This window comes from Rana temporaria, chromosome 1 (assembly GCF_905171775.1).
Source record: "Rana temporaria chromosome 1, aRanTem1.1, whole genome shotgun sequence".
In the NCBI taxonomy this organism is placed as follows: Eukaryota; Metazoa; Chordata; class Amphibia; order Anura; family Ranidae; genus Rana; species Rana temporaria.
In genome coordinates this window covers 196,526,578-196,553,363 of record NC_053489.1, presented here as the reverse complement: position 1 = coordinate 196,553,363, position 26,786 = coordinate 196,526,578, and the positions used below count along the sequence as shown (strand labels likewise).

General features: G+C 42.2%; 1 protein-coding gene across 2 annotated transcripts in view; it reads right to left on the bottom strand.

Annotated features, from left to right (window-relative positions):
- The window catches only part of ADGRD1 (adhesion G protein-coupled receptor D1), an 802,257-nt gene that overhangs the window by 5,160 nt on the left and 770,311 nt on the right, over positions 1-26,786 (bottom strand). For both annotated transcript variants that reach the window (XM_040347511.1, XM_040347515.1), the window contains 2 exons: positions 12,876-13,002; positions 11,995-12,036 (listed from right to left, as the gene is read on the bottom strand). In XM_040347511.1, the coding sequence (XP_040203445.1) occupies positions 11,995-12,036; positions 12,876-13,002 (169 nt within the window). The remainder of the gene's footprint in view (positions 1-11,994; positions 12,037-12,875; positions 13,003-26,786) is intronic.

The following is a 26,786-nucleotide window of genomic DNA, read 5'->3' as shown; positions in this document are numbered from 1 at the left end:
GAGAAAGAATCTTGAGGGGGGAGGGGGCGAGCAGGAGGGTCAGGACACTCTCTACTTTGCAGATAGAGAAATTAGCTGTGTGTTAGTGGGCATCCTGACACTCCTGCTTGCCCCCTCCCCCCTGAAGAGGCTTTCTCCACACCAGTGAGAAAGCCTTGCATTGCGGTGGTGAGTTACAGACAGAAGAACAGTAAGGGAGCATTTATCAGAAGATATAAGGACATTTAAAAGCAAAATTGTAGGATGAGGTAAGTGAAGGAGGACTGCACTAAGGTACAGTAAAGGAAGCTATTTAGGGAAAACATTTTTTTTCTTTACAACCCCTTTAAAACTTTGGTACAAAGTTTTAATAAATATAATTCTTAAATGTTTTATTACAAACTGAAAGCTGAAAACAATATCATTTTTTTTATTTTCTATCTTTTAACCACTTCCCATTCGGGCCAGTTCTGACAATTCGCTCCTACATGTAAAAAATCAAAATTTTTTGCTTGAAAATTACTTAGAAAAGAGCCCCCAAACATTATATATTGTGATGGTGGGACTCTCTGCTATGTGAAAGATTGCTGGTTTACGCCAGATTTTGGAGAGAAAGACACATTAATTGCACAGCTGTGTCTTGGGCTTTTTAGTTCTGACCTGACATGGCTCAGAGCCCCACCCAACAGACAGGAAGTCTGTTCCTGGGAATCAGGTGGATTCCCAATCCCTCTGAGAGGAGTCAGAGACGCTGCATGGGTGCAGCTAGAGCATGCATGTCTGCAGGAGGCAGATGTCGTTTGATGATTGAGCAGCAAGATGCTTATCAGGAGAAAGTTAGGTTTGTGCTTATCCCTAGGAAACTGTTTGTTCTGAGGAACAGAACTTAGGCCTAGGCTAAAGGCCTGAAACAGCCGGATGGCAAGTATAAAAGCCAGGAGGCTAAACTGTTGCAAATTTTTATGTCACACGGTATCTGCAAGGCGTTTTTAAAAAAAAAAACACATTCCATTCATGAACTTAAAAAAAAAAGTTAGCCTAATTTTTTTTGTATAATGTGAAAGATGATGCTACACCGAGTAAAAAGATACCCTATACTGTTCTCTTTATAAAAAAAATGTTCTTTGTCCGTGCACAGCGAGTACACAAAGAAAGAGATACACTGACAGTTGCTGCCTATAAGGTTTATTTACTGCCTATGTGATCATCATGTCAAAGCTGACATAGTGATCACATGATCAGGAACTATACTCATTAGTAGAGACAGGGAGTCGTCAATGACAGCATAGTCTCAGCTAGGATCATGCAGAGCTGTGCGCTCCCAGCTGTGAAAGAAAACATAGATTCATGTTTTTCCAGCATGAATGATTGTGCTGAGAAACATTGCAGACTGCAGTCTTGAATCTGTTAAAGTCGTTTTTAAATATGTCTTTTACATGTTTTTATGTCTGCGAGGAAATATTTTTTGTTATTGTATGAAATATAGTATTTGTAGAATTGTCACTAGGCCTAAATTCTATTTGCAGTCACACTGCCTCCATTCTTAACCACTTCAGCCCCAGAAGGTTTTACCCCCTTAATGACCAGGCCATTTTTTTGCGACAATTAGTTTAGCTGACAATAGCGCAATCGTGCGACGCTGTACCCAAATAAAATTGATGTCCTTTCTTCCCATAAATAGAGCATTCTTTTGGTGGTATTTAATAACCTCTGCAGTTTTTATTTTTTGCGCTATAAACAGAAAAATACCTTAAATTCTGAAAGAAACAACAATATTTTTTATTTTCTGCTATAGAACATATCCAATATAAAAAAATTATAGCGTCTACAAAATAAGGGATAGATTTATGACATTTTTTTATTATTATTATTATTTTTTACTAGTAATGGTGACGATCAGTGATTTTTAGCGGGACTGTGACATTGCGGCGGGCACTTAACTGACATTTGTGACACTTTTTTAATTAAAATCAGTAACATTATTACAGTGATCAGTGCTAAAAATATGCATAACACTAATGACACTTAACATCAGGGGCTATCAAGGGGTTAACTGTGTTCCCTGGGTGTGTTTACTAACTGTATAGGGGATGGGTTGCCTGGGATAACACACAGATCCTTTGCATAGCAAAAAAAAGACAGGATCTCAGTGTAATCCCCTCTCAGAACGAAGATCTGCCTTGTTTACTTTCGGCAGATCCCCGTTCTGTCTCTGCAGGGAATAATCACAGGCGGCCGGCGGACATCAAGTCTTCCAGACCTGCTGATTAGCTCCCCCGCTGACCAATTCGCATGCACGCACCCACAGACGCTAGTGCACGAACCGCAGTGCCAGTACCAGATTTGCGCATCTGAGCCACCTTGTTGCAGTATAATGGCGGCGGCTGGTCGGCAAGTGGTTAAAGCAGTGGTAAACTCTCTTTTTTTATAACTTGTACCTACAGGTAAGCATACAATAAAGTTTACCTTTAGATACAGTTAATATCTCCTAAACATGCACCGTTTAGGAGATATTCACAGCTACTGTAGCTGATGACGTCACCAGCAAATGTGCAGTACGCTCTGCATTCAGGGCACACAGAGTAAACCGTCAATGCACAGAGCCTTGTCCTGCCATCGTGACTCCCAAGCACAAGCACAAGAAAGACTGGGTGAAGATAAAAATATGTCACCTCTCTTTTAATTTTTTCTTTAAAGCGGAGGTTCACCCAAAAATCCACTTTTTGACATTAGCTGTAGCATACTGCTAACATCTGCAGTATGCTGTTTTTTTAATTTTTTTTCTTGTACTTATCGTTATATGAGCCCTTGTTATCCGGCTCCGAGCGGGGAATCCTGCGGGGAATGGGAGTTTCTAAGCGAAGAGGAGTTGATTGACGGCTGCTAAGGCGCGTTACGCTTTCCGAAAAAAAACAAAGTCACACTCGGGCGTTTACGGCGCCTGCGCCTGCCGTGTAGAGCTGACTGCGCAGGCGCCATAAACACCCGGGTGTGACTCTGGGTATTTTCGGAAGGCGTGACGCGCTTTAGCAGCCGTCAATGAACTCCTCTTAACTTAGGAACGCCTATACCCAGAAGTAATCCCCAGCTCGGAGCCGGATAACAAGGGCTCGTATAACGATAAGTACAAAAAAAAAAACAGCATACTGCAGATGTTAGCAGTATGCTGGAGGGATGTAGCTAATGTAAAAGAGTTTATTTTTGGGTGAACCCCTGCTTTAAACTCCTACTTTCTGGCAGGCAGTTCAAGAGTATAGCCTCCCATACCACTAAGCTTCAAAAAGTTTTTTTTCCCTGAGCTGCACATCTTTTAAAAGGGGGGGGGGGTATTAAGAGGACTTAGACTGAAAGGAAGTGTGTATTTTATTTATTGTGTAGTTTAAGTGGCTACATTTTGTTGTTATGTACAATATTTGACTTGTTGTGTTGTATGATGCTGGAGGTGACTATATCTGCATTTCATTTTTATTATTTTATTGTAGAATGACACACAATTTCTTGAATTTGTGACCTGTATGTACAAATAAAAATAAAAAATATACATAAAGAAGGTTCCAGCCTTTCCACTCTGAACAGCAGTGTCTGAGAGGGGAGGTGTGTAAGTCACAGCATTGTGTCCCAATGTACTAATCGGCACTAAAATTCACCAATGTATCTAGGTATGGCCTCCAATGTCTGTAGTAATGTGCTTATTAGTAATGGAAAGAACAGCTTGACCAACGGGTTAAAAAGAATAGGAAAGACCTTGGCTAATGACATACAGTATACGCATAAGCTATGCTCTTTGCTCTGACTTGTAAATTAGTGAACAGCTTTATCAATCCATGTCACATACATTTTCTTTAGGAAAGGTAAAAAGACTGACATGTACATTAATCTAAAACCGAACATATAATCTCCAAAGTAATCTCATCTGATTCTTTATGCTGACACTGTCAAAAATGGAGTATTAATGTAAATGTCATATGTTTGCAGCAAAGATTGGAGAGCTAGATGAAGAATTGGTAGAACAGTATGTCTAAAAAGCAATGAGATTTCTACACTTGCAAAATCGAATGATATGCAAACATTTTCTTAGGTAGCTAGGGGCTGCATTTAAGTTGTTAAACCTATTTGGCTGCTCTGCACAGAATGACTTAGGTGTGAAAATTTCCCAGTGCCATAAAATGGAGATATAAATCATACTGCTATTTACGACAGCCAAGTTTTAAGAGTAATGAAGATTTTATAAATTAATGTGACATTGAAAATATGAAATACTTTGCATGTCTATTCATTTCATTACTGTACATAGACATTACAAGGGCATTGCTAGTTTCCTGTATATATGAGTGAACATTAAGAAATTCACTTCACTGACAAATTGATTCATCCCTGTGATCCTTGGCTGGATTAGGATTTGTTATATACTATTTTGTATGTTTTTGAGAAACAATGTGTGAACGCCCCAGAAATTCTCATCCAACACACAAGACATATGAGAAATCTAAAGGAAAGTGTTCCCTGATAAATTGGTTCAAACCTATATGACTGTTAGCCCCATATTTTATAAGGAATAAAAATTGCCTCTGCTCTCTAAACACCAGCCTAGTGATCAAGGGGTTCTTCTCTATTTGCTGTATAGGAAAGTGGGAAAATATTTTACAATATATTTATTGGTATTTAAAAAGGACAATACATACATTTAACATTTCAAGGTAAATGGGGCATGGCCAAGACATGGTGATGCGAGGATACAACTTCTGACAGCTCTGCTTCCTGTGTGCTCAGGTTCAATAGATGACTGCACTATCATGCCCAAGAGTAGGAAAACAAGCAAAACCCCCTTGAAAACAATTTGTAGAGGATCTTTTGCATTTCTTCACCCTGCTTACTCAGGGCCTCTGTGCCCAATATGTGCCATCTGGAGTCCTCAGCCATGCCATAACAGATGTAGGACTGCAGGAGCAGCAGAACATCACAGAAGCATCACCTTCTCCCCTTCACAACCTGTTCAGCTACACTATCAGAGCTAATTCCTACATAGACACGGAGAAGGCATCCTTAGGGGATCTGGTGGTGTGCACTAGACATGTGCATTCGTTATTGTCCAAATCAGGGGTCAAGTCCTGGGGAAAAAAGTGTGGGAACTCCCACCCAAGATCCACTCCCCCACCAAAAAAAAAATGATACGCTCATATGCATAATTACTAAACCACATGTTTTTTTTAAGCAAGTTCTTTCTAAATCCCGCGATAACTCGCGGCAGACCTCCGGAATGTCTCCTGGGAACAATGACAAAATCTCCCAGGAGACATTGCGGCATCAAGGAAGTGACGGAATACCCGCACACTACCCGATGAATCCATATACAGGAAGCGGCCAGTAACATAAAGAATTACTAAGGTTCGCCTGCCCCTGACAGTGACTCGAGCTTGGCATCGCCGCTTAGTGAAGGATTGGCTCGGGCGGCTCGGCTGCTCTAGTCCTGCAAAGGGAACTACGTTCCTGCTGTGAAAAAAGTGCAGGAACTCCGTTCCCACGCGTTCCCGCAGGACTAGAGCCCTGGTCCAAATGCATTTTTGTCCGAATTTCAGGGATTTTCATGTTAGTTTTAACAAAACTATAACGAGCGTTCAGAATCCGAAACATGAAACATCCAGAATAAAAAAAGGCTTTATTTTCGTATCCATTATATTATTGTATCGTTGCGACAACAGTTCGATATAGATAGATTCAACATGACGGTGACAATAGCGATCTGTGTCTATTGAACCTGCGCTCTAATGTGCCTAACCAAACTCTATTAAGATTATTTGAAATATAGAGAAAAGATTCGACATTAGAGAGACATGAAGATTTGACGAACCAGCTAAAAACATACGAACGCCGCAAGCCTGACATTTACAGTTAAATGCTTCGCCCATAGGCTATAGAAGAATTCTAATGTTGTTTGACTAGTAATAATAATAAATAATTATAATTATTACTAGTCAAACAACATTATAATTCTACTATAGCTTGTGGGCGGAGCATTCATCCAGAAAAGTATGATCGCGCCGCCGTACAGTTTAGCTGCCTCGCCGCGTTTTCTTAGAACATCCGACAGACAAAATAAGCCTTCAATTAACAGAATTGACCTTAATTATTTTGGATTTTGGTATGAATGCTTTTTTTTTTAACTAAAACAAATAAATATTTTTTATTTACCATTTAATTCTTTGTTAATTTATACATTGTGGGTAATTTGATACTTATTATTTAGTGTTCACGTTAATATTCAGTACAGGTGGCAACCCTGTTCTCCTGAATTCATTTTCTTGAAGAGATCCACAAACACTCCCAAGCTCAGGCCATTTTTGCTGAACTTCAAGCACTCAGGGAAAGACTTGCGGTTCTACTCTTGTCTAAGGTCAGGGCCCAATTTGTGAAACTTAACGTGTTATTACAAGCTTTTTTTTTTTTTTAATGCATAGAATGCATATGGATAAATAAAGACAGAATATTTTATTTATCCATATGCATTCTATGCATTAAGATAACAAACCTTCTGTGTGCAGAAGCCCCCCTCAGCCTGAGCCCCGTCTCGATCCAGCGGTGTTGAAGGACAGCCTCAGCTGTCTGTCAGTAGCTGAGACAGCAGTGGGCAACAGTGGTTCCCACTGCTGTCAATCAAAGTCTGGTGAGCCTTTAATATCACTTTAAATACCAAACATGTTATACTCACTTGCTCTGTGCAGTGTTTTTTCACAGAGCAGCCCCGATCTTCCTCTTCTAATGTCCCTTGCCGGCGCTCTTGGCTCCTCCCTCCTGCTGAGTGCCCCCAGAGCAAGCAGCTTGCAATGGGGGCACCCAAGCAGGCTTGTTCTCAAGCTACAGCTTTGTATGTCCATTCACACACAAAGCTGCGGCTTGGCCCTGCCCTCTCTCTCCTCATTGACTGGGAGGCAATAGCTGTTGCTGCTGTCCCAGCCAATGAGAAGGGAGAGTCCCTGGACAGCCAAGGCTCCCGTGCACATTGCTGGATCGAAATGGGGTCAGGTAAGTATTAGGGGGGCTGGTGGGGCTGCTGCACAGTCACACAGAAGGTTTTTTACTTCCATGCATAGAATGTATGAAGTTAAAAACCCTTGAGCCTTTGGTTAGGGATGTCCTCACACCTGCCGGCTGCATCATGGTGGAGCACTGTATATGCTTGTGATATCCTAAACATGAAGTGGCATTTTAACAAACCTATGCATTTTTTAGTTACTATACTGTCAAGTTTGCATTTGTGTGTTCTCCTCCATGGTATATGTGGTATTCTTATTGAGAATACTGCTTTTGGATGGATTGTTTATGGTACATGGTGTTCTCACTTGATATACATTCTATGCACATTTGATCCCATATAATCTAAGATTCTATAACTCCAGGGCTGGGCACATTGGGCTGGTGTAACACACGGATGTGGACACATTTTGATGGAGTGATTTTCGTCAGTTTTACTGCACAATTATTTGTTTTTGGATTTTACGCAAGGTTTTTAAAGGGACATGCATGTCATAGAATATTTAATATTTAGTATATATATTAAATATATATTTTGTATATTTAATATATAGTTTCACTCATAAGTATTATCTTCGTTGTTTTCACCTGTGGACTCTTATTTCTCTTAAAGGTACAGACACTTTATGTAATCTAAAAATATATTTTAAATCCTAATGATAGGATTTTATTTTTCACTGTCTTAAAGGGGAATGCACACGTATCTGTTATGAATATGTTGCTACATCTAGCCAAGCCCCCTGTTGCATTCCTCTATGCCTGCCTGTGTCACCAGCATCCCTTGTGACTCCAGCAACCCCTGTGCCTCCAGTGACCCTTGTGATTCCAATGACTCCTATGTTTCCACTACCCCCAGCATCTCCAGTGACTCCCTAAACTCCAGTGTCTCTAGAGAGCTCAGTGTGTACAGTACACACAGTGACCCCAGTACTCCTGTGCGCTCCAGTGACCTCTAGCTCCAGTATATATGCAAACATCCTCAAGTGCCTTTCCTGAATACCATTGTGTTTAAGATGGTCTTTCCATGTACTCTGAATAAGTTGCTGGTATATCCAACTCGCCCCTTGCCCAGTAGTCTCAGTGTTACACAGTGCTTTCTTGGATTCACTAACTACTATCCAAACCAAGTCTAAAGTATACAACTGAAAGATTGTCTGTTCCACTTAAATTAGGTCTGTGTCTCCATATTAAGTCTGGGCACTTTTAAGGAACTGAACAAATGAAGGATTTGTGTCTGTACCAGAGGTAAGATACAGATTACTGTAAAAATGTTAATAGGCGTGATCTTTTTTATCTAGTTTAGATGACTACTGTGATTACTTATGCTAGTGTTTTATCAGCTTTAATACAACATTGTATAACTTAAGTAAAATACTTACCGTACATCCATCTTAGAGCTTTTTTCAGTTTTGTATGTATGACAAATTAAAGTAGAACCAAAGCCTCCCCATAAAAATTATGTAGGGCAGCACCTAATTATCTGCACTTTAAGTTTTCTTATAGCCCCCGTGCAAAGTCCCACATATGCCTGTTGAGTTTGCCAACAAAGTCCACCTAATGCAGATCCTTGTGATCGTGTGGAAACAATTCTGCACTGCTCCTTAATTTAGCAATGTTGCAACGTTAATGTAGGCTGTCTATGCTTGCTCAACAGTAGGATGAAATATGTTTTATGATGTTTCTGCATTGTTACTGTTGATTTGCAGGTCTGTAGATTGTCAATCAGCACCTGGCCATACCTAATCCTGCCTACTGCTTTCTGAATTGATAGCACTACCTCTGTTGCTGAAACTCCATCACTGTGAGCTGCCATGTTTGGTAGATGGAGTACGTGAAACAAATAATTTGACTCAGTCAGTTCAGGTAAAGGAAGTTTTGTAACAGAATGGCAAAAAAGGGGCGCAAAAGCTTTGTATATTGCCTCAAAAAAATGTATTTATTAAAAGAAGTGCAAAAACATGCTCACAAAAGCAAAATAACTATAGACGTGAATAAAAGTAAGTGGATAAAATCCCAGTACCTACATCAGACCAGGATGCATATGTTCTGTATGGTGGCCTGGGCCCCACTATGCAGCAGATTAAATGGCTGCCCCATTTTGTAGGGTATACCCCTCAAAATCAGTCAGTGATTTAATTTGTTACAATTAGCCATTTGCTTTTGTATTTTATTAAATAAATAGTTTTGAGGTAATGCACAAAGCTTTTGCACTTTTTTTTTTGCCATGTTGTAATTAAGGCCCCGTACACACGACCGAACATGTCTGCTGAAACTGGTCCGCAGACCAGTTTAGCGGACATGTTCGGTCGTCTGTACGTCCGACCGGACAATTTTCCGGCGGATCGGACAGGTTTCCAGCAGACAAATGCTTCTTAGCATGCTAAGAAACATGTCCGCTGGAAGCCTGTCCGTCGGACATGTTCGGTCGTCTGTTCAGACTCACCGGACATGTCCGTTCGGCCGAAAGCCCTCGCATGCGTCGAAGTGTTTCGACGCATGCGTGGAAGCATTGACCTTCCAGGGCCGCGCACGTCGCCGCGTCATCGTCGCGGCGGCGGCGCGGCCACGTCACCGGGTATCGTGTCCGCGCGGATTTCTGTTTGATGGTGTGTACAACCATCAGACAGAAATCTCCGAGCGGACATGTCCGATGAAAACGGTCCGGTGGACCGTTTTCATCGGACAGTCCGTCTGTGTGTACGAGGCCTTAGAATTAAAGATTTCCTCCATCAAAAGAAAAGGCATGCCTGAAGCATAACCTCAACTGAAGTGAAGTTTCAGAGGTCTATGTTCTTCTTTTCAATACGGCTTCCCCTTGCTACAATACTTTAGCTCTGTTTGCTGTTTGTGTTTTTTCTCTTTGTGCATTTATCTAAAGGAAGTATTTTGTCTACTTTATGATGCTTGTGCATGATAACTGGACTTGATACTTGTTTATATAGTACCAATTATTTTTTTCAAGTTTACTAACTTAAACATGCTTAGTAAGAGAGCAAGTGAGGGGGGGGGGGCTATTGGTTAGTCAAATAACTTATAAAGTTCAGTTTTAAATATAATGTGCGCCAATAATGCATTTCCTGGCCTTTGAACTGTGGTCTGTCATGTGGCTTAGAAGGATAAAATGGGTTGTAAACCCTATTTTTTATTTTTTTTAATAACAAACATATTGGCCCAGATTCACAGAGAGCAAGGCGCACATTACGCCGCCGTAGAGCAAACACCATACGCCACACCAACAAAGCGCGGAGAGGCAAGCATAGAATTCAGCAAGCCAGTGCCCCCAACGCTGCGCCAGAGTAGCGTAGGTTTCGAAGGCGCATGCCAGCGTAGGTGGAAGTTGGCGTGACCCCATGCTAATGATGGGCCGAGCGCCAGACAGGTACGTATCACAAACTGCGCATGCGCCGTGACGTGGACACATACACAGCACCCCCCTGTGCCTGCTCACAACCACGCCGCCACAACTGCCTAAGCTACGTCGGATCACCATGTACGCTGTGAACATAACGTACGCCCAGCCAGACACACGTCCAACACACTATAAGCCGGCTTGTGTTCCCTGGTGCAGACCTGTGCATGTATGTTGCCGGGTTGCACCTCATGTATGGGGAATAACTATACGCCGGACGTAAAACTTACGCGCATCTCGCGTACCATGCGCCGGGCACACGCACGTTCGTGAATCGGCGTATTTCCCTCATTTGCATGTTTGAATGGCTAATCAATGGGAGCGGCACCATGCGCCCAGCCCATATGTGCGCCCACCCTACGCCGACATGTGCAAGATACGCCGGCTGGGTGTAGCCTATTTTTAGGCGCATGTTGGTTCGTGGGTCTGCCGCACACATACGCCGGCGCATATTGGCACTTACGTCGGCGTAACGTGTTATACGTCGACGTAAGTGCTTTGTGAATCTGGGCCTATGTGCGGGCGTGCTCCCGAGTCCAGCATTTGCGTCCATAGACACAGAATGCCGGACCCAGCCCCACCCCCTGCGCCCGCGTCATTGGATTTGATTGACAGCAGTGGGAGCCAATGGCTGCGCCGCCATCAATATATCTAATCAAGAGCCGGGAACACCGACCAGAGAGGTAGACCCCGTCTCCGATGGGGGAACGAATGGGCTCAGGTGAGTAAAACAGGGGAGCTGCTCAGTGACAGAAGTTTTTCACCTTAATGCATAGGATGCATTAAGGTGAATGAACATGAGGGTTTACAACCCTTTTAATTATGGGGATTGTTTATTTACCACATTACTGTACTGTGCAATGCAAAGACCCAACAGCCCTTTTCAGGACCTTTGTGCAGCTTCTATTACCCCACCCCTACTCCCTTTGCAGAATTGTTTTCTTTTATTTCAAAGCCCTCGCATGCGTCGAAGTGTTTCGACGCATGCGTGGAAGCATTGACCTTCCAGGGCCGCGCACGTCGCCGCGTCATCGTCGCGGCCACGTCACCGGGTATCGTGTCCGCGCGGATTTCTGTTTGATGGTGTGTACAACCATCAGACAGAAATCTCCGAGCGGACATGTCCGATGAAAACGGTCCGGTGGACCGTTTTCATCGGACAGTCCGTCCGTGTGTACGAGGCCTTAGAATTAAAGATTTCCTCCATCAAAAGAAAAGGCATGCCTGAAGCATAACCTCAACTGAAGTGAAGTTTCAGAGGTCTATGTTCTTCTTTTCAATACGGCTTCCCCTTGCTACAATACTTTAGCTCTGTTTGCTGTTTGTGTTTTTTCTCTTTGTGCATTTATCTAAAGGAAGTATTTTGTCTACTTTATGATGCTTGTGCATGATAACTGGACTTGATACTTGTTTATATAGTACCAATTATTTTTTTCAAGTTTACTAACTTAAACATGCTTAGTAAGAGAGCAAGTGAGGGGGGGGGGGGGGGCTATTGGTTAGTCAAATAACTTATAAAGTTCAGTTTTAAATATAATACCAATGTTGGTTGTTAACTTGTTTTATGGGAAACTTACCTCAGAATTAAGAAGGCAGTGAAATAGAAATATGAAAAATCCCTAAAAGAAGAGAACAGCATTTATTAGGAGGTTTATATATTCTAAGTACTGATAAACTACAAAACTGTATTATATTGTCTAAGCTGTTAAAATAATAATATTTTCCACATTTTAGGAGGAATAGGGTTTTCTCTGCATAAAGTTATTCCCAATGCTATGCCATATGCCTAATGCTGTTGCGCCTAAATCCCAAGCATTATTTACAGTTAGCATAAATATTTTGTATTGCGACACTAATCTTGTTGATCTATTATAGACTACGAAAAGTGAATCCCTTAAAGTGGAGGTTCACCCGGAAGTGTTAATTTTTAACATTAGATTCATGCTCATTTTGTCAAGGGGAAGCGGGTAGTTTTTTTAAAAACAAAGCAGTACTTACCGTTTTAGAGAGCGATCTTCTCCGCCGCTTCCGGGTATGGGCTGCGGGACTAGGCGTTCCTATTTGATTGACAGTCTTCCGACAGGCTTCCGACGGTCGCATCTATCACGTCACGATTTCCCGAAAGTAGCCGAACGTCGGTGCGCAGGCGCCGTATAGAGCCGCACCGACGTTCGGCTTCTTTCGGCTATTTGTGACACGATGTATGCGACCGTCGGAAGCCTGTCAATCAAATAGGAACGCCCAGTCCCGAAGACCATACCCGGAAGCGGCGGAGAAGATCGCTCTCTAAAACGGTAAGTACTGCTTTGTTTTTAAAAAAAACTACCCGATTCCCCTTGACAAAATGATCATCAATCTAATGTTAAAATTTTTTTTCTTTCGCTTTAAATAATAACATGATTCAGCTACCATAACACTTTCTGTTGCTTTATGAACTACCATGTTACATGTTGCATACCTGTAAAGAATTGAAAACAGCAAACATATACTGGAATACTATAGACTGTTCATTTACAGCAAGAACCCCAAAGATCCAGGAGCTTCCAAGAATCGGAAGAAGCACAGCAACTGCTTTGGCTGTCAATCTAGAATGCAAAAAGAAGAAAAAAAAACATAAGTGATTATCATAGCTAATTGTTTATTAAAGTCTACCCTAAATATGTTACAATTCAAGCCCTGAAAACATTTGTTGCAAATAAGAAAGGATTCTGGTTTTGGGCTAGAGTAACATCTGATTTCAGAGTACAAGGTTCAATACGTCAAAAACTAGACATAGAGACAAGTCTAAAACACTCCATCAAAATGTGTTTGTTACAAAATAAAACTATAAAGCACATCTTGACATTACCAAGAAGTTGACACTAGTACCAAATCAAAACTGTTGTGCTGCTTAAAACACGCCACTGGCTGTGTCTTCCTCAATGACTGTTTTCATTCACTGTTGACATTTATGACTAGACACCATCGATGTGGGACTGACAGTACATCACCTTGGAGTCAGCTTTTTATGGAACGGAATCAGTTCTGAAATATTAAACTTTTTTGAGCACTTAGGTTTACTAACTGAACACTGCTACATAATTGCTTTACAAAGAAATAATAGAATGATAACAAATACAGTTAAGCAGGAATTTTTTAAGTCATTAAAGAAAAGGAAATTCTTGCTTGCAAAATGTTGGTTTTAAAAACATTTCTTTTCTATTACCTTTGAAAAAATTATTGTGCTAATCTCCACTTTTCTACTACCTTTTAATATACAGTATGGCCCGGATTCACAAAGCACTTGAGCCGACATATCTCGAGATACGTCGCGTAAGTGGAAATATGCGCCGTCAAACTGTATCTGTGCGCCGTGCCCACAAAACTAGATACGCCTGAAAATAGGCTTAATCCGACCTGCGTAACTTGCCTACGCCGGCGTATCGTGGGCGCATATTTACGCTGGACGCATCTGGCGCACCCATTGATTTTCTATTCAAATATGCAAATGAGGGAGATACGGCAATTCGCGAACGTACTTGCGCCCGGCGCATAATATACACGGTTTGCGTAAGTCGTACGTCCGGCGTAAAGTTATTTCCCATATAGGAGGCGCAACCCATGCAAAGGTATGGACCAGGGAATCCAGTCGTCGTATTTTACGTCGTTTACGTAGTACGTGAATATGACTAGGCGTAGGTTACGTTCACGTCGTAGGCAGTGATTCGACGTATCTTAGGCAGTTGTTTCCACGTGATTCTGAGCATGCGCGCTGAGATGCGGCCAAGGAACGACGCATGCGCCGTTCATTTTAAGTACTTCTATGGCGCTTGGCCCATCATTTGCATGGGGTCACGCCTCATTAGCATGGCTCACGCCCACTTCCACCTACACTGGCTTACGCTGAGGAAACCCAGCGTAGATTTGACAGCGAGTGGGAGCAAGTGCTTTGTGAATACTGTGCTTGCCTCTCTGCGCTGCATCAGCGTAGCGTATATTCGATACGCTACGCCGGCATAAATATGCGCCGATGTATGTAAATCCGGGCCCATATGTTCATTGGTAAACTATAGGGATGAACATAACCACTTCAGCTTCGGAAGATTTTACCCCCTTCATGACCATCCCATTTTTTGCTATTTGCCACTATGCTACTTTAACTGGAGATTGCGCGGTCAATGCTGTACTCAAATAAAATAGATATATATATATATTTTTTCTTTCGGTGGTATTTGATCACCACAGCTTTTTTAAATTAAACAAAAAAAGACTGAAGATTAAAATGTATATATATATATATATATATATATATATATATATATATATATATATTACTTTCTGCTAAAAAAACATGTTCATTAAAAGAAAAAAAAAATCTACGCTCTTCATAAATTTTGGCCAAAATGAATTTTGCTACATGTTTTCGATAAAAAAATCAATGTGTAATGTGTGTACAGTTGTTTTACCAAGAGATCTCTGTTTCTCATCCCAGCTTTGCAGATTGCTCCCTCTGTAGAGTGCTCTGTGTTGTTTAACAACACAAGAGCTCTGGGCTGTAATTGCACACAGCCGAGCAGTAGGTCCCAGCCGTGAAAGATTGTCCGAGACTTGCTGACAGGCTCCCACTGTATGCAATCACAGCGGGCGCCGCATGAGGGGAGCGATATACGGGTACGTCACTTTGCCTACAGCAGCCCATCCACTGTACATTGTGGGTAATCGGACACTAAGTGGTCAAATGAGAAAGAGGGCCAAAGCACTTTTTGCACTACTTAACTGGGTTACAAGAGTGCACATTATTCTGCACTTCTGTGACCGTTTTCAGCTGACAGCGGGCTAAAGTTTGCTGTCAGCTGATGCCTCTCAGCCAGCCTCTGGATCAATCACAACTTTAATGTCGAGGTCCACCCAGATCCCTGAACTGGCAGCTGGCTCAGCATCTCGGTGAGCCACTGGGAGCCTGAGCCAGCTGTTCCCGCCCTTTTCACAGCCCAGCACTTCAGTGAGCACTGGAGGAGCAGAGCAGAGAGCCAGTGACTGACAGTCACCGACTCTATGATCACTAAAGAAGCAGCGGGGGACAGATGCAGCATCAGTAATTATGATTGTTTATTTATGTTCCCAAACTTCTCTTTCAAGGTTCTGGTCAAGCATGAGGCAAACCCAACTCTTTTACAGTTTGGGAAAACCAATGTGGCTTTTCACAGCTATAGTATCCAGTTACCAATAATGCATTTCCTGGCCTTTGAACTGTGGTCTGTCATGTGGCTTAGAAGGATAAAATGGGTTGTAAACCCTATTTTTTATTTTTTTTAATAACAAACATATTGGCCCAGATTCACAGAGAGCAAGGCGCACATTACGCCGCCGTAGAGCAAACACTATACGCCACACCAACAAAGCGCGGAGAGGCAAGCATAGAATTCAGCAAGCCAGTGCCCCCAACGCTGCGCCAGAGTAGCGTAGGTTTCGAAGGCGCATGCCAGCGTAGGTGGAAGTTGGCGTGACCCCATGCTAATGATGGGCCGAGCGCCAGACAGGTACGTATCACAAACTGCGCATGCGCCGTGACGTGGACACATACACAGCACCCCCCTGTGCCTGCTCACAACCACGCCGCCACAACTGCCTAAGCTACGTCGGATCACCATGTACGCTGTGAACATAACGTACGCCCAGCCAGACACACGTCCAACACACTATAAGCCGGCTTGTGTTCCCTGGTGCAGACCTGTGCATGTATGTTGCCGGGTTGCACCTCATGTATGGGGAATAACTATACGCCGGACGTAAAACTTACGCGCATCTCGTGTACCATGCGCCGGGCACACGCACGTTCGTGAATCGGCGTATTTCCCTCATTTGCATGTTTGAATGGCTAATCAATGGGAGCGGCACCATGCGCCCAGCCCATATGTGCGCCCACCCTACGCCGACATGTGCAAGATACGCCGGCTGGGTGTACCCTATTTTTAGGCGCATGTTGGTTCGTGGGTCTGCCGCACACATACGCCGGCGCATATTGGCACTTACGTCGGCGTAACGTGTTATACGTCGACGTAAGTGCTTTGTGAATCTGGGCCTATGTGCGGGCGTGCTCCCGAGTCCAGCATTTGCGTCCATAGACACAGAATGCCGGACCCAGCCCCACCCCCTGCGCCCACGTCATTGGATTTGATTGACAGCAGTGGGAGCCAATGGCTGCGCCGCCATCAATATATCTAATCAAGAGCCGGGAACACCGACCAGAGAGGTAGACCCCGTCTCCGATGGGGGAACGAATGGGCTCAGGTGAGTAAAACAGGGGAGCTGCTCAGTGACAGAAGTTTTTCACCTTAATGCATAGGATGCATTAAGGTGAATGAACATGAGGGTTTACAACCCTTTTAATTATGGGGATTGTTTATTTACCACATTACTGTACTGTGCAATGCAAAGACCCAACAGCCCTTTTCAGGACCTTTGTGCAGCTTCTATTACCCCACCCCTACTCCCTTTGCAGAATTGTTTTCTTTTATTTCAGATTTTTTCTTCTATTTTATGGTATTTATTTATTTTACTTTCAGCTAGGTTAAAAAAAAAATAGGGATGTGGTTTATTGTATATGGGTTAGGGTTTAGTGTTTTAAATTTTATTAACTGAGGAGGTATATTTAATCTTAATGGAATTTTGTCTGTTTTTTTTTTTTTATTTCAGTATCAGCAGCCTGAACTTATATGAGTGGCACATGCAAATCTATCCTTTGTTTGCAGAACATCACCACTTACTTGTGTTATACAATTTTGCACACCAAATTACTACATTGTTAACTTCACCAAAACACAACATCCTGATTCCAGGAGGACAGGAGGAAGCAGTTGTCCTATTCCACTGGATGGCATTATTCACACATCTGCTACCAACAGCAGTGTTGTGGTTTGGAGCCTCTGCCTGCACCACATCACGCCCAGTAAAACTATTAGTTATTTGGTTACCACACGTATGAGGCAATACATGAATCTGGACCACAAAGCATGGTGCACACTTGACCTCAGTGATATTGGTAAGCAGCAAAAGGCCTGCACTCCTCCTCTTTCCTAATTTTCTATCTCTCTCCTCACCGACAAGATTCTCTGTCTGCATACAATGCCACATCTGTGGCCTCAAACAATGAGTAGGAAAGTCTGACAAAGGGTTTGAGAGGCTTAACTTATGGAAAATCAGTAAATAGTGCTGATCAGAAGGAGGCATGCTGCAAAGGGCCAGGCATATGCTTGAACCTTGCCACATGACTTGTAACCATAGGTGTGCACAGCCTATTGCATTGGGATGTGCACCCTAATGCTCAAACACAGTTGTGTTGTCTGCATGTGTGTGTGTGCACACCCATGCTTCTGTGCCTATGCTCCTAACTACACCATTTGTAGCAGAATCTTTGATAATGACAACATACAGTAGTTGTCAATTTCACAGCTGCTGAAATGGAAGAAAACCATGTTCCTTAATCATGCCCAGCATCTCTATGCTAGCTTGTAAAAACTACTAACTTTACTGCTACTCCCATTTTAGCTGGGGGAGTCGCCCTTTTGTGAGTTTTAGGGCCTGTACTACACCACAGTGGAAAGTACCCAGCTGTCATTTTTTGCCTAGAAAGCCATTAATTTACTGAAATGTGTCCTGACCCAGCATACATGGATTGGGATGTTAAGTCTCCTTTACATCCCTGGGTACATGGATACATTTGCTGGGATTCTGGGAAGGATGCATAATGGGGTACACTGCATAAACTGGAGGTGACACCTAGTTTCCTGCACCTTGATTATAGTGACAGTACAGTCACCTCTACCTCCTCATTCTCAATAACATCATCTAATGGCTCCATTGAGACAGAGGCATCATGAGGTAGATGAGCAGTACAAGAAGGAGGTGGGTAGGAGTTTTGGTGGTGCGGAGGAGAACATAAGGCAGGCTTCCGGGGGGACATTTCACCCCATCCAAACCCCAGAAGTCCAAAGGGAGATAACAATGCTAAAAGGAGATACAGTGGAAGAACCTGTTGCCCAGAGGCCAGGGCTTATGCTGACACTCTTTGAGGTGGGGCTTCTATGGATTGTTAGGTTTTTCACATTAGTCTACTGGCTATAGCTTGCACACTATGCACTGGAGCTTCTGTTTTTGCCGTCTGCAGGTACCCTCAGCACAGTAAAATGTTGCCCTGTCAACATAACTAGCTCCTGCCACTGCCACCATTAACAGCTCTTGCCACTTCTGCTGGCCTGCCACCATTACCAGCTCCTATGGCATCCTATGGCCTGTTTCCATTTTCAGCTCCTACCCCGTCTCCTGGCCTGCCACTGTCACCATTACTAGATCGTCACTTCTGTTGGCCTGCCACCCTTAGAAGCTCATGCCACCTCTGCTGGCCTACCAACATTACTAGCTCCTGGCATCTTTTCTAGCCTGCTGCTGTCACGATTACCAGCTTTTGCCACCTCTGCTGGCCTGCTCCTGCCACAGGAGCTTTTATCAACTTCTGTGGTATCTGCCGGCCTGTTTCGATTTTCAGCTCTTGCAACATGTCTTGTTGGAATGGCACTTTCACCATTACCTGCCCTTGCCACTTCTTTTGGCCTACCACCATTAGAAGTAAGGATGCGCTGAACAAAGCAGTTTGGATAGGAAACATGGCGAATAGAACCATTGAAATCAATGGGAGCTAAATCTGTCAACTAAAAAATGTCAATTTTCTGGGCTAATAGGCAAAGGAGCACCAAAAAATAGCATGGGGGATAGGAACTGTCCGGGGAACATGTAAAATATCAAACAATTAATTTGACCAGGAACAGTAATTCCTTTGAATGCTTAAAACTGAAAAATTACAAATTCCCAGTTATTTTTATTAATATGCCTGGGGGTTGCCTAATCACAGCATTTTCCAATAGGTTCAATAGAAATTTTGAACTTGAAATAGAATGCAATACCAAATATTTAATTAAAAAACACAAAGAGAGATAAAAGGTCACAAATGACTTCAGTGTCTTTAAATGTTATAAAACTTTGGAAAGTCTTTTCTTCACCTTTCACAGTATAATGTATTTGTATATTCAGTATGTAATACTATTTTATATATATTTACATTTATGCAGATTATTTAGATGTGTCCCAAAAAAGTATGGAAAAGTATATAAGTATGTGAGTTAAGGAATATTATGTACATTTTTGTTTTCTGGGGCTGAAAAAGGGAATATATATATACAGTAGCAAGACTCCAGGCATCCCCATGTTGCTATATTTCTCTCAGTCTGTAAATTATTTGCACCTAAGAAAAATGGCCTGAGTTTATTAAGACATACTGAGTTTTTTATTCTTAGATCAGCTTCCATTATTCATTTTATGATCAAAGTAAAGAGAAAATAAATAAAACAAGAAAAGAAACATCACTGTATTACTGGTGCGACTAAAGGAGAAAGTTTATAATGCCATAAAGAAAGCAGCCCTGCTAAGTCAATACTTCCCGTTATTTCTGCTTTCCAATTTCTGCCTCTCTCCAGACAATCTGTCAGTCCCAAGAAGCAGGGCAAGATTGATAATACTAAAAGAAATTAGCCCAAGCTGCCATTACTCTTGGAAAGCAAATTGTATTGCTTTTCAAAACATTCCCACAAGTCACATTGGAGATTCAGTGATGGTATGGGTAAGTTTTATATATATATATATATATATATATATATATATATATATATATATATATATATATATATATATATATATATATATACACATACATACATACATACATACATACCGAGTCTAACCTCTACTGTACAACTTCTAAGACTTTCTGACATGCAAAAAAAATTGGCACTAAACAAAGAACTTGAAAACGTTTTAAAGTTTAACTCCCTCCCGATCCAATATGTTTGATTTTAATGTATTGCTGCCTGTGGGACACCAAAATAGGGAGTTCAGCATTAGATAGTAATAAATCCTTGGTGATATTAATGCTCTAAATGTCAATAACACTATAAATCAGATATTTTGTCTCAATAGGCATTCATTTTGTTTTTTTCTCATTTTATATTAGCAGCTTAAAAACCTTTAAGTCATAGTGGGTATATTTGAAACATTTTTTAGCAGGAATAAAGAAAGTATTACAGTGTAATATTAGTTAGTTTTTTTAAGTTATGAATGGAAAAGGGGATATGTTTTATTGACATATTTATTGTGTTTTCATTGATAAGATTCTACTCACTTCTTGCCTTGGTTACCATTTTGTCACTAGGACAGGATGTAAGAGGAAATCATACAAAGGGATCTGGAGAGCAATAATGTGATGCAGGCAGTGGGTAAATTTAGAGAATTTTCTAGCTGATTTATTAGAAAGTAAGAGAAGAGAAAATGGACAAAAGGTCAGCATTAAAGGGGTTGTAAAGGTACAATTTTTTCCCCTAAATAGCTTCCTTTGCCTTAGTGCAGTCCTCCTTCACTTACCTCATCCTTCGATTTTGTTTTTAAATGTCCTTATTTCTTCTGAGAAATCCTCACTTCCTGTTCTTCTGTCTGTAACTCCACACAGTAATGCAAGGCTTTCTCCCTGGTGTGGAGTGTCGTGCTCCCCCCTCTATTGGACTACGGGAGAGTCAGGACGCTCTCTACGTTGCATAGAGAAATTAGCTGTGTGTTAAGAACAGGAAGTGAGGATTTCTCAGAAGAAATAAGGACATTTAAAATCAAAATCAGTTCAGTGTGGAAGGGATGTAGGTCTTATCTGATTAGAGGCTGAAGGACAGATGGGTTGGGTGGAACCACAAGGGGGGTTTGTGAGAGGAATGCTGGGTATTCATTCCAGAAAGTTCAAGCGAAGAGGAAGTTTCTCCACTACAGATTTGCGTTTTATTGTATGCCAAGGGTTGTGGGTATTCCCACAAGCATGGACCTGTGTGTGACACACATGACTAATTCTGAGGTTCCAAAGTTATGAACTCAACCGTGATTGCTCATACTTTCCAGCATTTCAATAGCAAATTATGTAATCTTAGAGGTTCAAGTTTGGACTCATAGTCCTCCAAAATAGCCTTGATTCACTCATTTTCACAGTCCTCAGGTATGCCCATGCTATCCTCACGTGCCAGGGAAGAGATGGAAGGCCCTGTAACAGCAGAAGAGTTGGTTACGGCAATCTCTATGGCTAAACCTCTAAGTCTAGGTAAACCCTGAGACCAGATGTTTTTTCCTCAGATACTAAAAGTCACTCCAAGAGATCCTCTACCCTTACTTTGTACGAGCTTACAACTCTATCACAGCAGGCCAATGCCCTCCACAAGATCTATCGAGAGCCCACATTCTGGTAATACCAAAACCAGACAAAGACCTCACCCATTGAAAGATTACAGGTCAATTACCCTTTTAAACATTGACCTCAATCTGTTCTCCAAAATGTTCTCTAAGGCCCCGTACACACGACCGAACATGTCCACTGAAACTGGTCCGTGGACCAGTTTCAGCGGACATGTTCGGTCATGTGTATGGCCGATCGGACAGGTTTCCAGCGGACATTTGTCCAGCCGACCGTTTTCCAGCGGACAAAAATGTCTTAGCATGCTAAGAAACATGTCCGCTGGAAGCCTGTTCGTCGGACATGTTCGGTCGTCTGTACAGACTCACTGTACATGTCCGCTCAGCCGAAAGCCCTCGCATGCGTCGAAGTGATTCGACGCATGCGTGGAAGCATTAACCTTCCAGGGCCGCGCACGTTGCCACGTAATCGTCGCAGCGATGGCACGGCCACGTCACCGCGTATCGTGTCCGCGCGGATTTCTGTTTGATGGTGTGTACAACCATCAGACAGAAATCCGGCAGCGGACTGTCCGCTGAAAACGGTCCGGCGGACCTTTTTCAGCAGACAGTCCGTCCGTGTGTATGAGGCCTAACAGGATACTTCCCTTTGTTCCCCAGCTGATCCACAATGACCAGGTAAATTTTGTCATGTCCTAAGATGCCGGCAACAACACTACAAAGGTCATTGATCTTATACATGTTGTCCAGAGACCTTACCCCTTAAGTTTTTGCCTATGAAAAGTTTTTGACCGGGTAGACTGGCAATTTTTGAAGTCCACATTGACTTAGGTCCCATGATGTCTTGGATTTCAACCCTCTATTCTACACTTCAAGCAGCCATGCGAATTAACAAACTTGATCCAAATATGGATACCAGATTTTTCCTGTTGACAGTTGAATCTAAACGAAAGTGAAACAAAAAACTGCATGAGTCCCCCCACAATTCATACCAGGCATTTCTGGTCTGGTATGGATTTTGGGAGGGGGACTTCAAGCCAGGGAGACCTGGCTTAGCACCTTGTCCCCATGTTGATGATGACAAGGACTTCTTTCTCACAACCCTGGCCAATGGTTGTGGGGGTGCCGGGTAACTTATCAGACTCTGGAAGCCTTCTATAACAAGGGGGCCCCCAGATCCCAGCCTCCCCCTGTTGAGGGCATGTGGCTGGGTTTAGTTTGGGGGTGAACATACGATTGTCCCTCACTTACCTAGCCTGCCAAGCTGCATACTCGGATAAGGGTCTAATATGGATTTTGAGCACAACCTCACACCATTTTATTTTTTTCTTGGAATGAGGTTCCCCCAATTTCAACTGATACCTGAGGGGTCTTTCATGGATTGGGGGAACCTCATGTCATTTCTTGTTTTTATTTCTGCCATCCCCACAATTCATACCTGATCTGAAGGGCCTAGTATGGATTAGAGGGAGGGGACTTGCACACATTTAAAGAAAAATTGTTTTCATGTTGGCTCCTTTATTTACATTCTGTGGTCATGGTTGTTAAGGACGCAGACAGGTGAATGTAAAAATGGATGTAAAACCATTGTAAACTGATGTAAAATTAACTGAATTGAAAATTGAGGAAAAAACTGGTGTAAACCGAATCCATTTTTCTTTGAACACCTGTGTGAAAAAGGCCTTAGTCATGTGCATAAAGCAAGACAGAACATAATTTTGAGGCTTGGATCTTCCACAGACCTGATTGGCTTAGCCAAATGTTCACATTACATAGTTACATAGATAGTCAGGTTGAAAAAAAACAAGTCCATGTAGTTCAAACAATAAAAAAAATATTGAGTCAAGAATGAGAGACAAACGAAGGAAGGCAGTGATGCAGGCAGGTGCTGCTTTAGGGAGGACCATAGAAGGGGTTTGTAGCTACCAGCTATCATGATGTTCAGATCCAAGTATTGCTATTTGCCCCACTAACTTTAGAGCATCAGAGTAAATATATAGATCCAGCTGGGCTAACACCTTATCCAGTCCCATTTTACGGGCTGTTTTAGTATTTATACCCTACTGCCATTTTTAATAGCCTATAAGGCCAGCTTTATACCATGCATTTTCACATAAATCCCACAGACCTGTCCTACCCTAAGCTTTGTGAGTCTAATGTATCCTGGCTGCTGTAGAACAATATCAAAGGCAAAAGAATGCCAACAAAAATAATAAAGAAGATTTATCTAAAATGGGAAATAATCTGGGGGTATACTCCAGTGTGTGACAGAGGCTACATTGCCAATAGACACAAATTAAGAGCTAAATGATTTAAGTCCATCCTTGTACATTCTCAGAGCTATCACAGCACTTTTTCCTCAGGAACATAAAGTCATTAGGAAGCCTGGTAAATGCCCTGAGATTACACTTTTGTCCTGTGGCCAGATATAATGACTCTTTTCTGACTTGTCTCATTCTTGGCTCTTCATTCTTAATGGACAGATAGAAAGATGGCTGAGTCAGCCTTTGCCAGAACACAAATAAGTCTGACTTAGTATTCCTTTCCAAATGTCACTGTGTTACTGTACAGAGTCTATAAATCACTGCGTGTTCAGAAAGCAGCCCACACTCCTCCCCACGCACGCCGCCCTTGCCGTCTGATGATTTGGGATTATTAGTGACATTTCATGAGCAGGATGTAAAATGAACATGAAAAATGAACATAGCTCAAGAGCCTTGTTATGCCCCCTCTTCTGCAGCTATGTACAGTCATTGCTGAATTAGAAAAAGCACAAAGCTGTTTGTATGACAGAGTTTGACAGAAGCCTGGGTAAAAAAAAAAAACGATTCTATCACTATCAAGCAAGAGAAGAGGAAGTGTTCTGATATCAAGCTTGGCAACCACTCAATCTAGCAATTTAAACCTAACTCCTCACAGGTCAATTAGGTGCAATCAAAACTAAACATATCCTTTAAATGATATAAGCAGAAGATGGTTTGAGCACTCATGGGCAAAGATGGGAGCCTTTTTGACTTAGCTCATAACAGTGGTCTCCAAACTGCGGCCCTTTGTTTGTTTGATCAGGCCCTTGGGCACTATTCCATCCACTGACACCAGTAATGGGGCATCATTCCTCCCACTGACCCCACACAGGGGCACAATTGTTTCCAATTACACCAATGATTAGGCACAATTCCTCCCACTAACATCAACAATGGGGCACAATTTCTCCCACTGGCACCAATATGGGGCACAATTCCTTCCACCAACACCAATGATCGGGCACTATTCCTCCCACTGATGCCAATGATGGGACATTTTTACCACTGACATCAATGATGGGACATTTTCTATTCCTACTGACTACAGTCCGGCCCCCCTAAAGTCTGAAGGACAATAAATTGGCCCTTTGTTTAGAAAGTTTTGAGACCCCCTGGCTTATAGTAAGTCTGCCAGATCTACCAGGTTACCATGTCATGTCACTTTATGAGACCAAGGCAAGCCTATTGCCTGGCACATAGGAATTTCCCTACACTTCTGAGAATTTTCTGGGCATTGAATAATTTTCTCAAGAGGAGCTGCAAGCCCATGATTTGCTCTAAAAGCAAACAGTATTTTATTGGAAGATAAGTGATACTTGTTCACTTACTTTTATACTCTGAGCTCACTTGACATCCTGAATAGTGGAACAGCAGCACACAAGTCTACGTCTTTGTAGCTTCCTTAGTAACCTGTCCATGAGGTCCATCCCATGAACACTTATGCCTTGTACACACGATCGGAATTTCAGATGGAAAAAGTCAGACGGAATTTTTCCATTGGATATTCTGACCGTGTGTGTGCGCCCGTTCTCTTTTTTTCCGACGTAAAAAATTCCGTTTATCTGTAGGGAACTCCGACGGAGAAAAAAACATGCATGCTCAGAATCAAGTCGCCGCATGCTCCGAAGCTTTGAACTCGGCTCGTCGTAGTGTTGTACGTCACTGTGATCTTGACGGTGTGACAGTGTGTATGCAAGACAGCTTGAACGGTATTCCGTCTGAAAAATCCGTCACAAGGCATAAGTCTTCGTGCACACTATAAAGCTAAAACTGCTATCTTGCATTTTTTGTTTAGCATTTTTTGACGGCGTCTAGCAGTGTTTAACCTAGTGTGTAAGCAATAGAGGCTTACACACCAGTTCCAGAACTGGCTAGTGTGTCCTCTTTGACCAGCAATAACTGAAATTAAATGTTTCTGATAACTGTTGATTAGTCCTGCTTGGACTTTCCTTACATGGAAATGTACTGTAGCTCTTTATTGATGTTTTCTATTTTTTATGGTTTTTAATATTTCGCTTTTTTTCACTTTTTCTACTTTATGGAATATTACATTTCAATGGCATGTGTTATTTGAGCACTAGAGCACTGCTTTACTATATATATATATATATATATATATATATATATATATATATATATATATATATATATATATATATATATAAATATATACATACACACACATACACACACACACACACATTACCAAAAGTATTGGGGCGCTTGCCTTTACACGCACATGAACTTTAATGGCATCCCAGTCTCAGTCCATAGGGTTTAATATCGAGTTGGCCAACCCTTTTTAGATATAGCAGATGCAACTCTTCTGGGAAGGCTGTTCACAAGGTTTATGAGTGTGTCTATGGGAATGTTTAACCATTCTTCCAGACGCGCATTTGTGAGTTCAGGCATTGGTATTGGACGAGAAGGCCTGGCTCGCAGTCTCTGCTCTAATTCATCCCAAAGGTGTTCTATCGGGTTGAGGTCAGGACTCTGTGCAGGCCAGTCAAGCTTCTCCACCCAAACTCGTTCATCCGTGTCTTTATGGACCTTGTTTGCACACTGGTACACAGTCATGTTGGAACAAGAAGGGGACATCCCCAAACTGTTCCCACCAATTTGGAAAAATGAAATTGTTCAAAATGTCTTGGTATGCTGATTTCAATGGAACTAAGGCCACCAACTGAAAACAACCCCACACCATAATCCCTGCTCCACAAAATATGTTTTACCAGTGCACAAAGCAAGGTCCCTAAGGACATGGATGAGCGCATTTGGCGTGGAAAAACTGGCCTACACAGGGTCCTGACCTC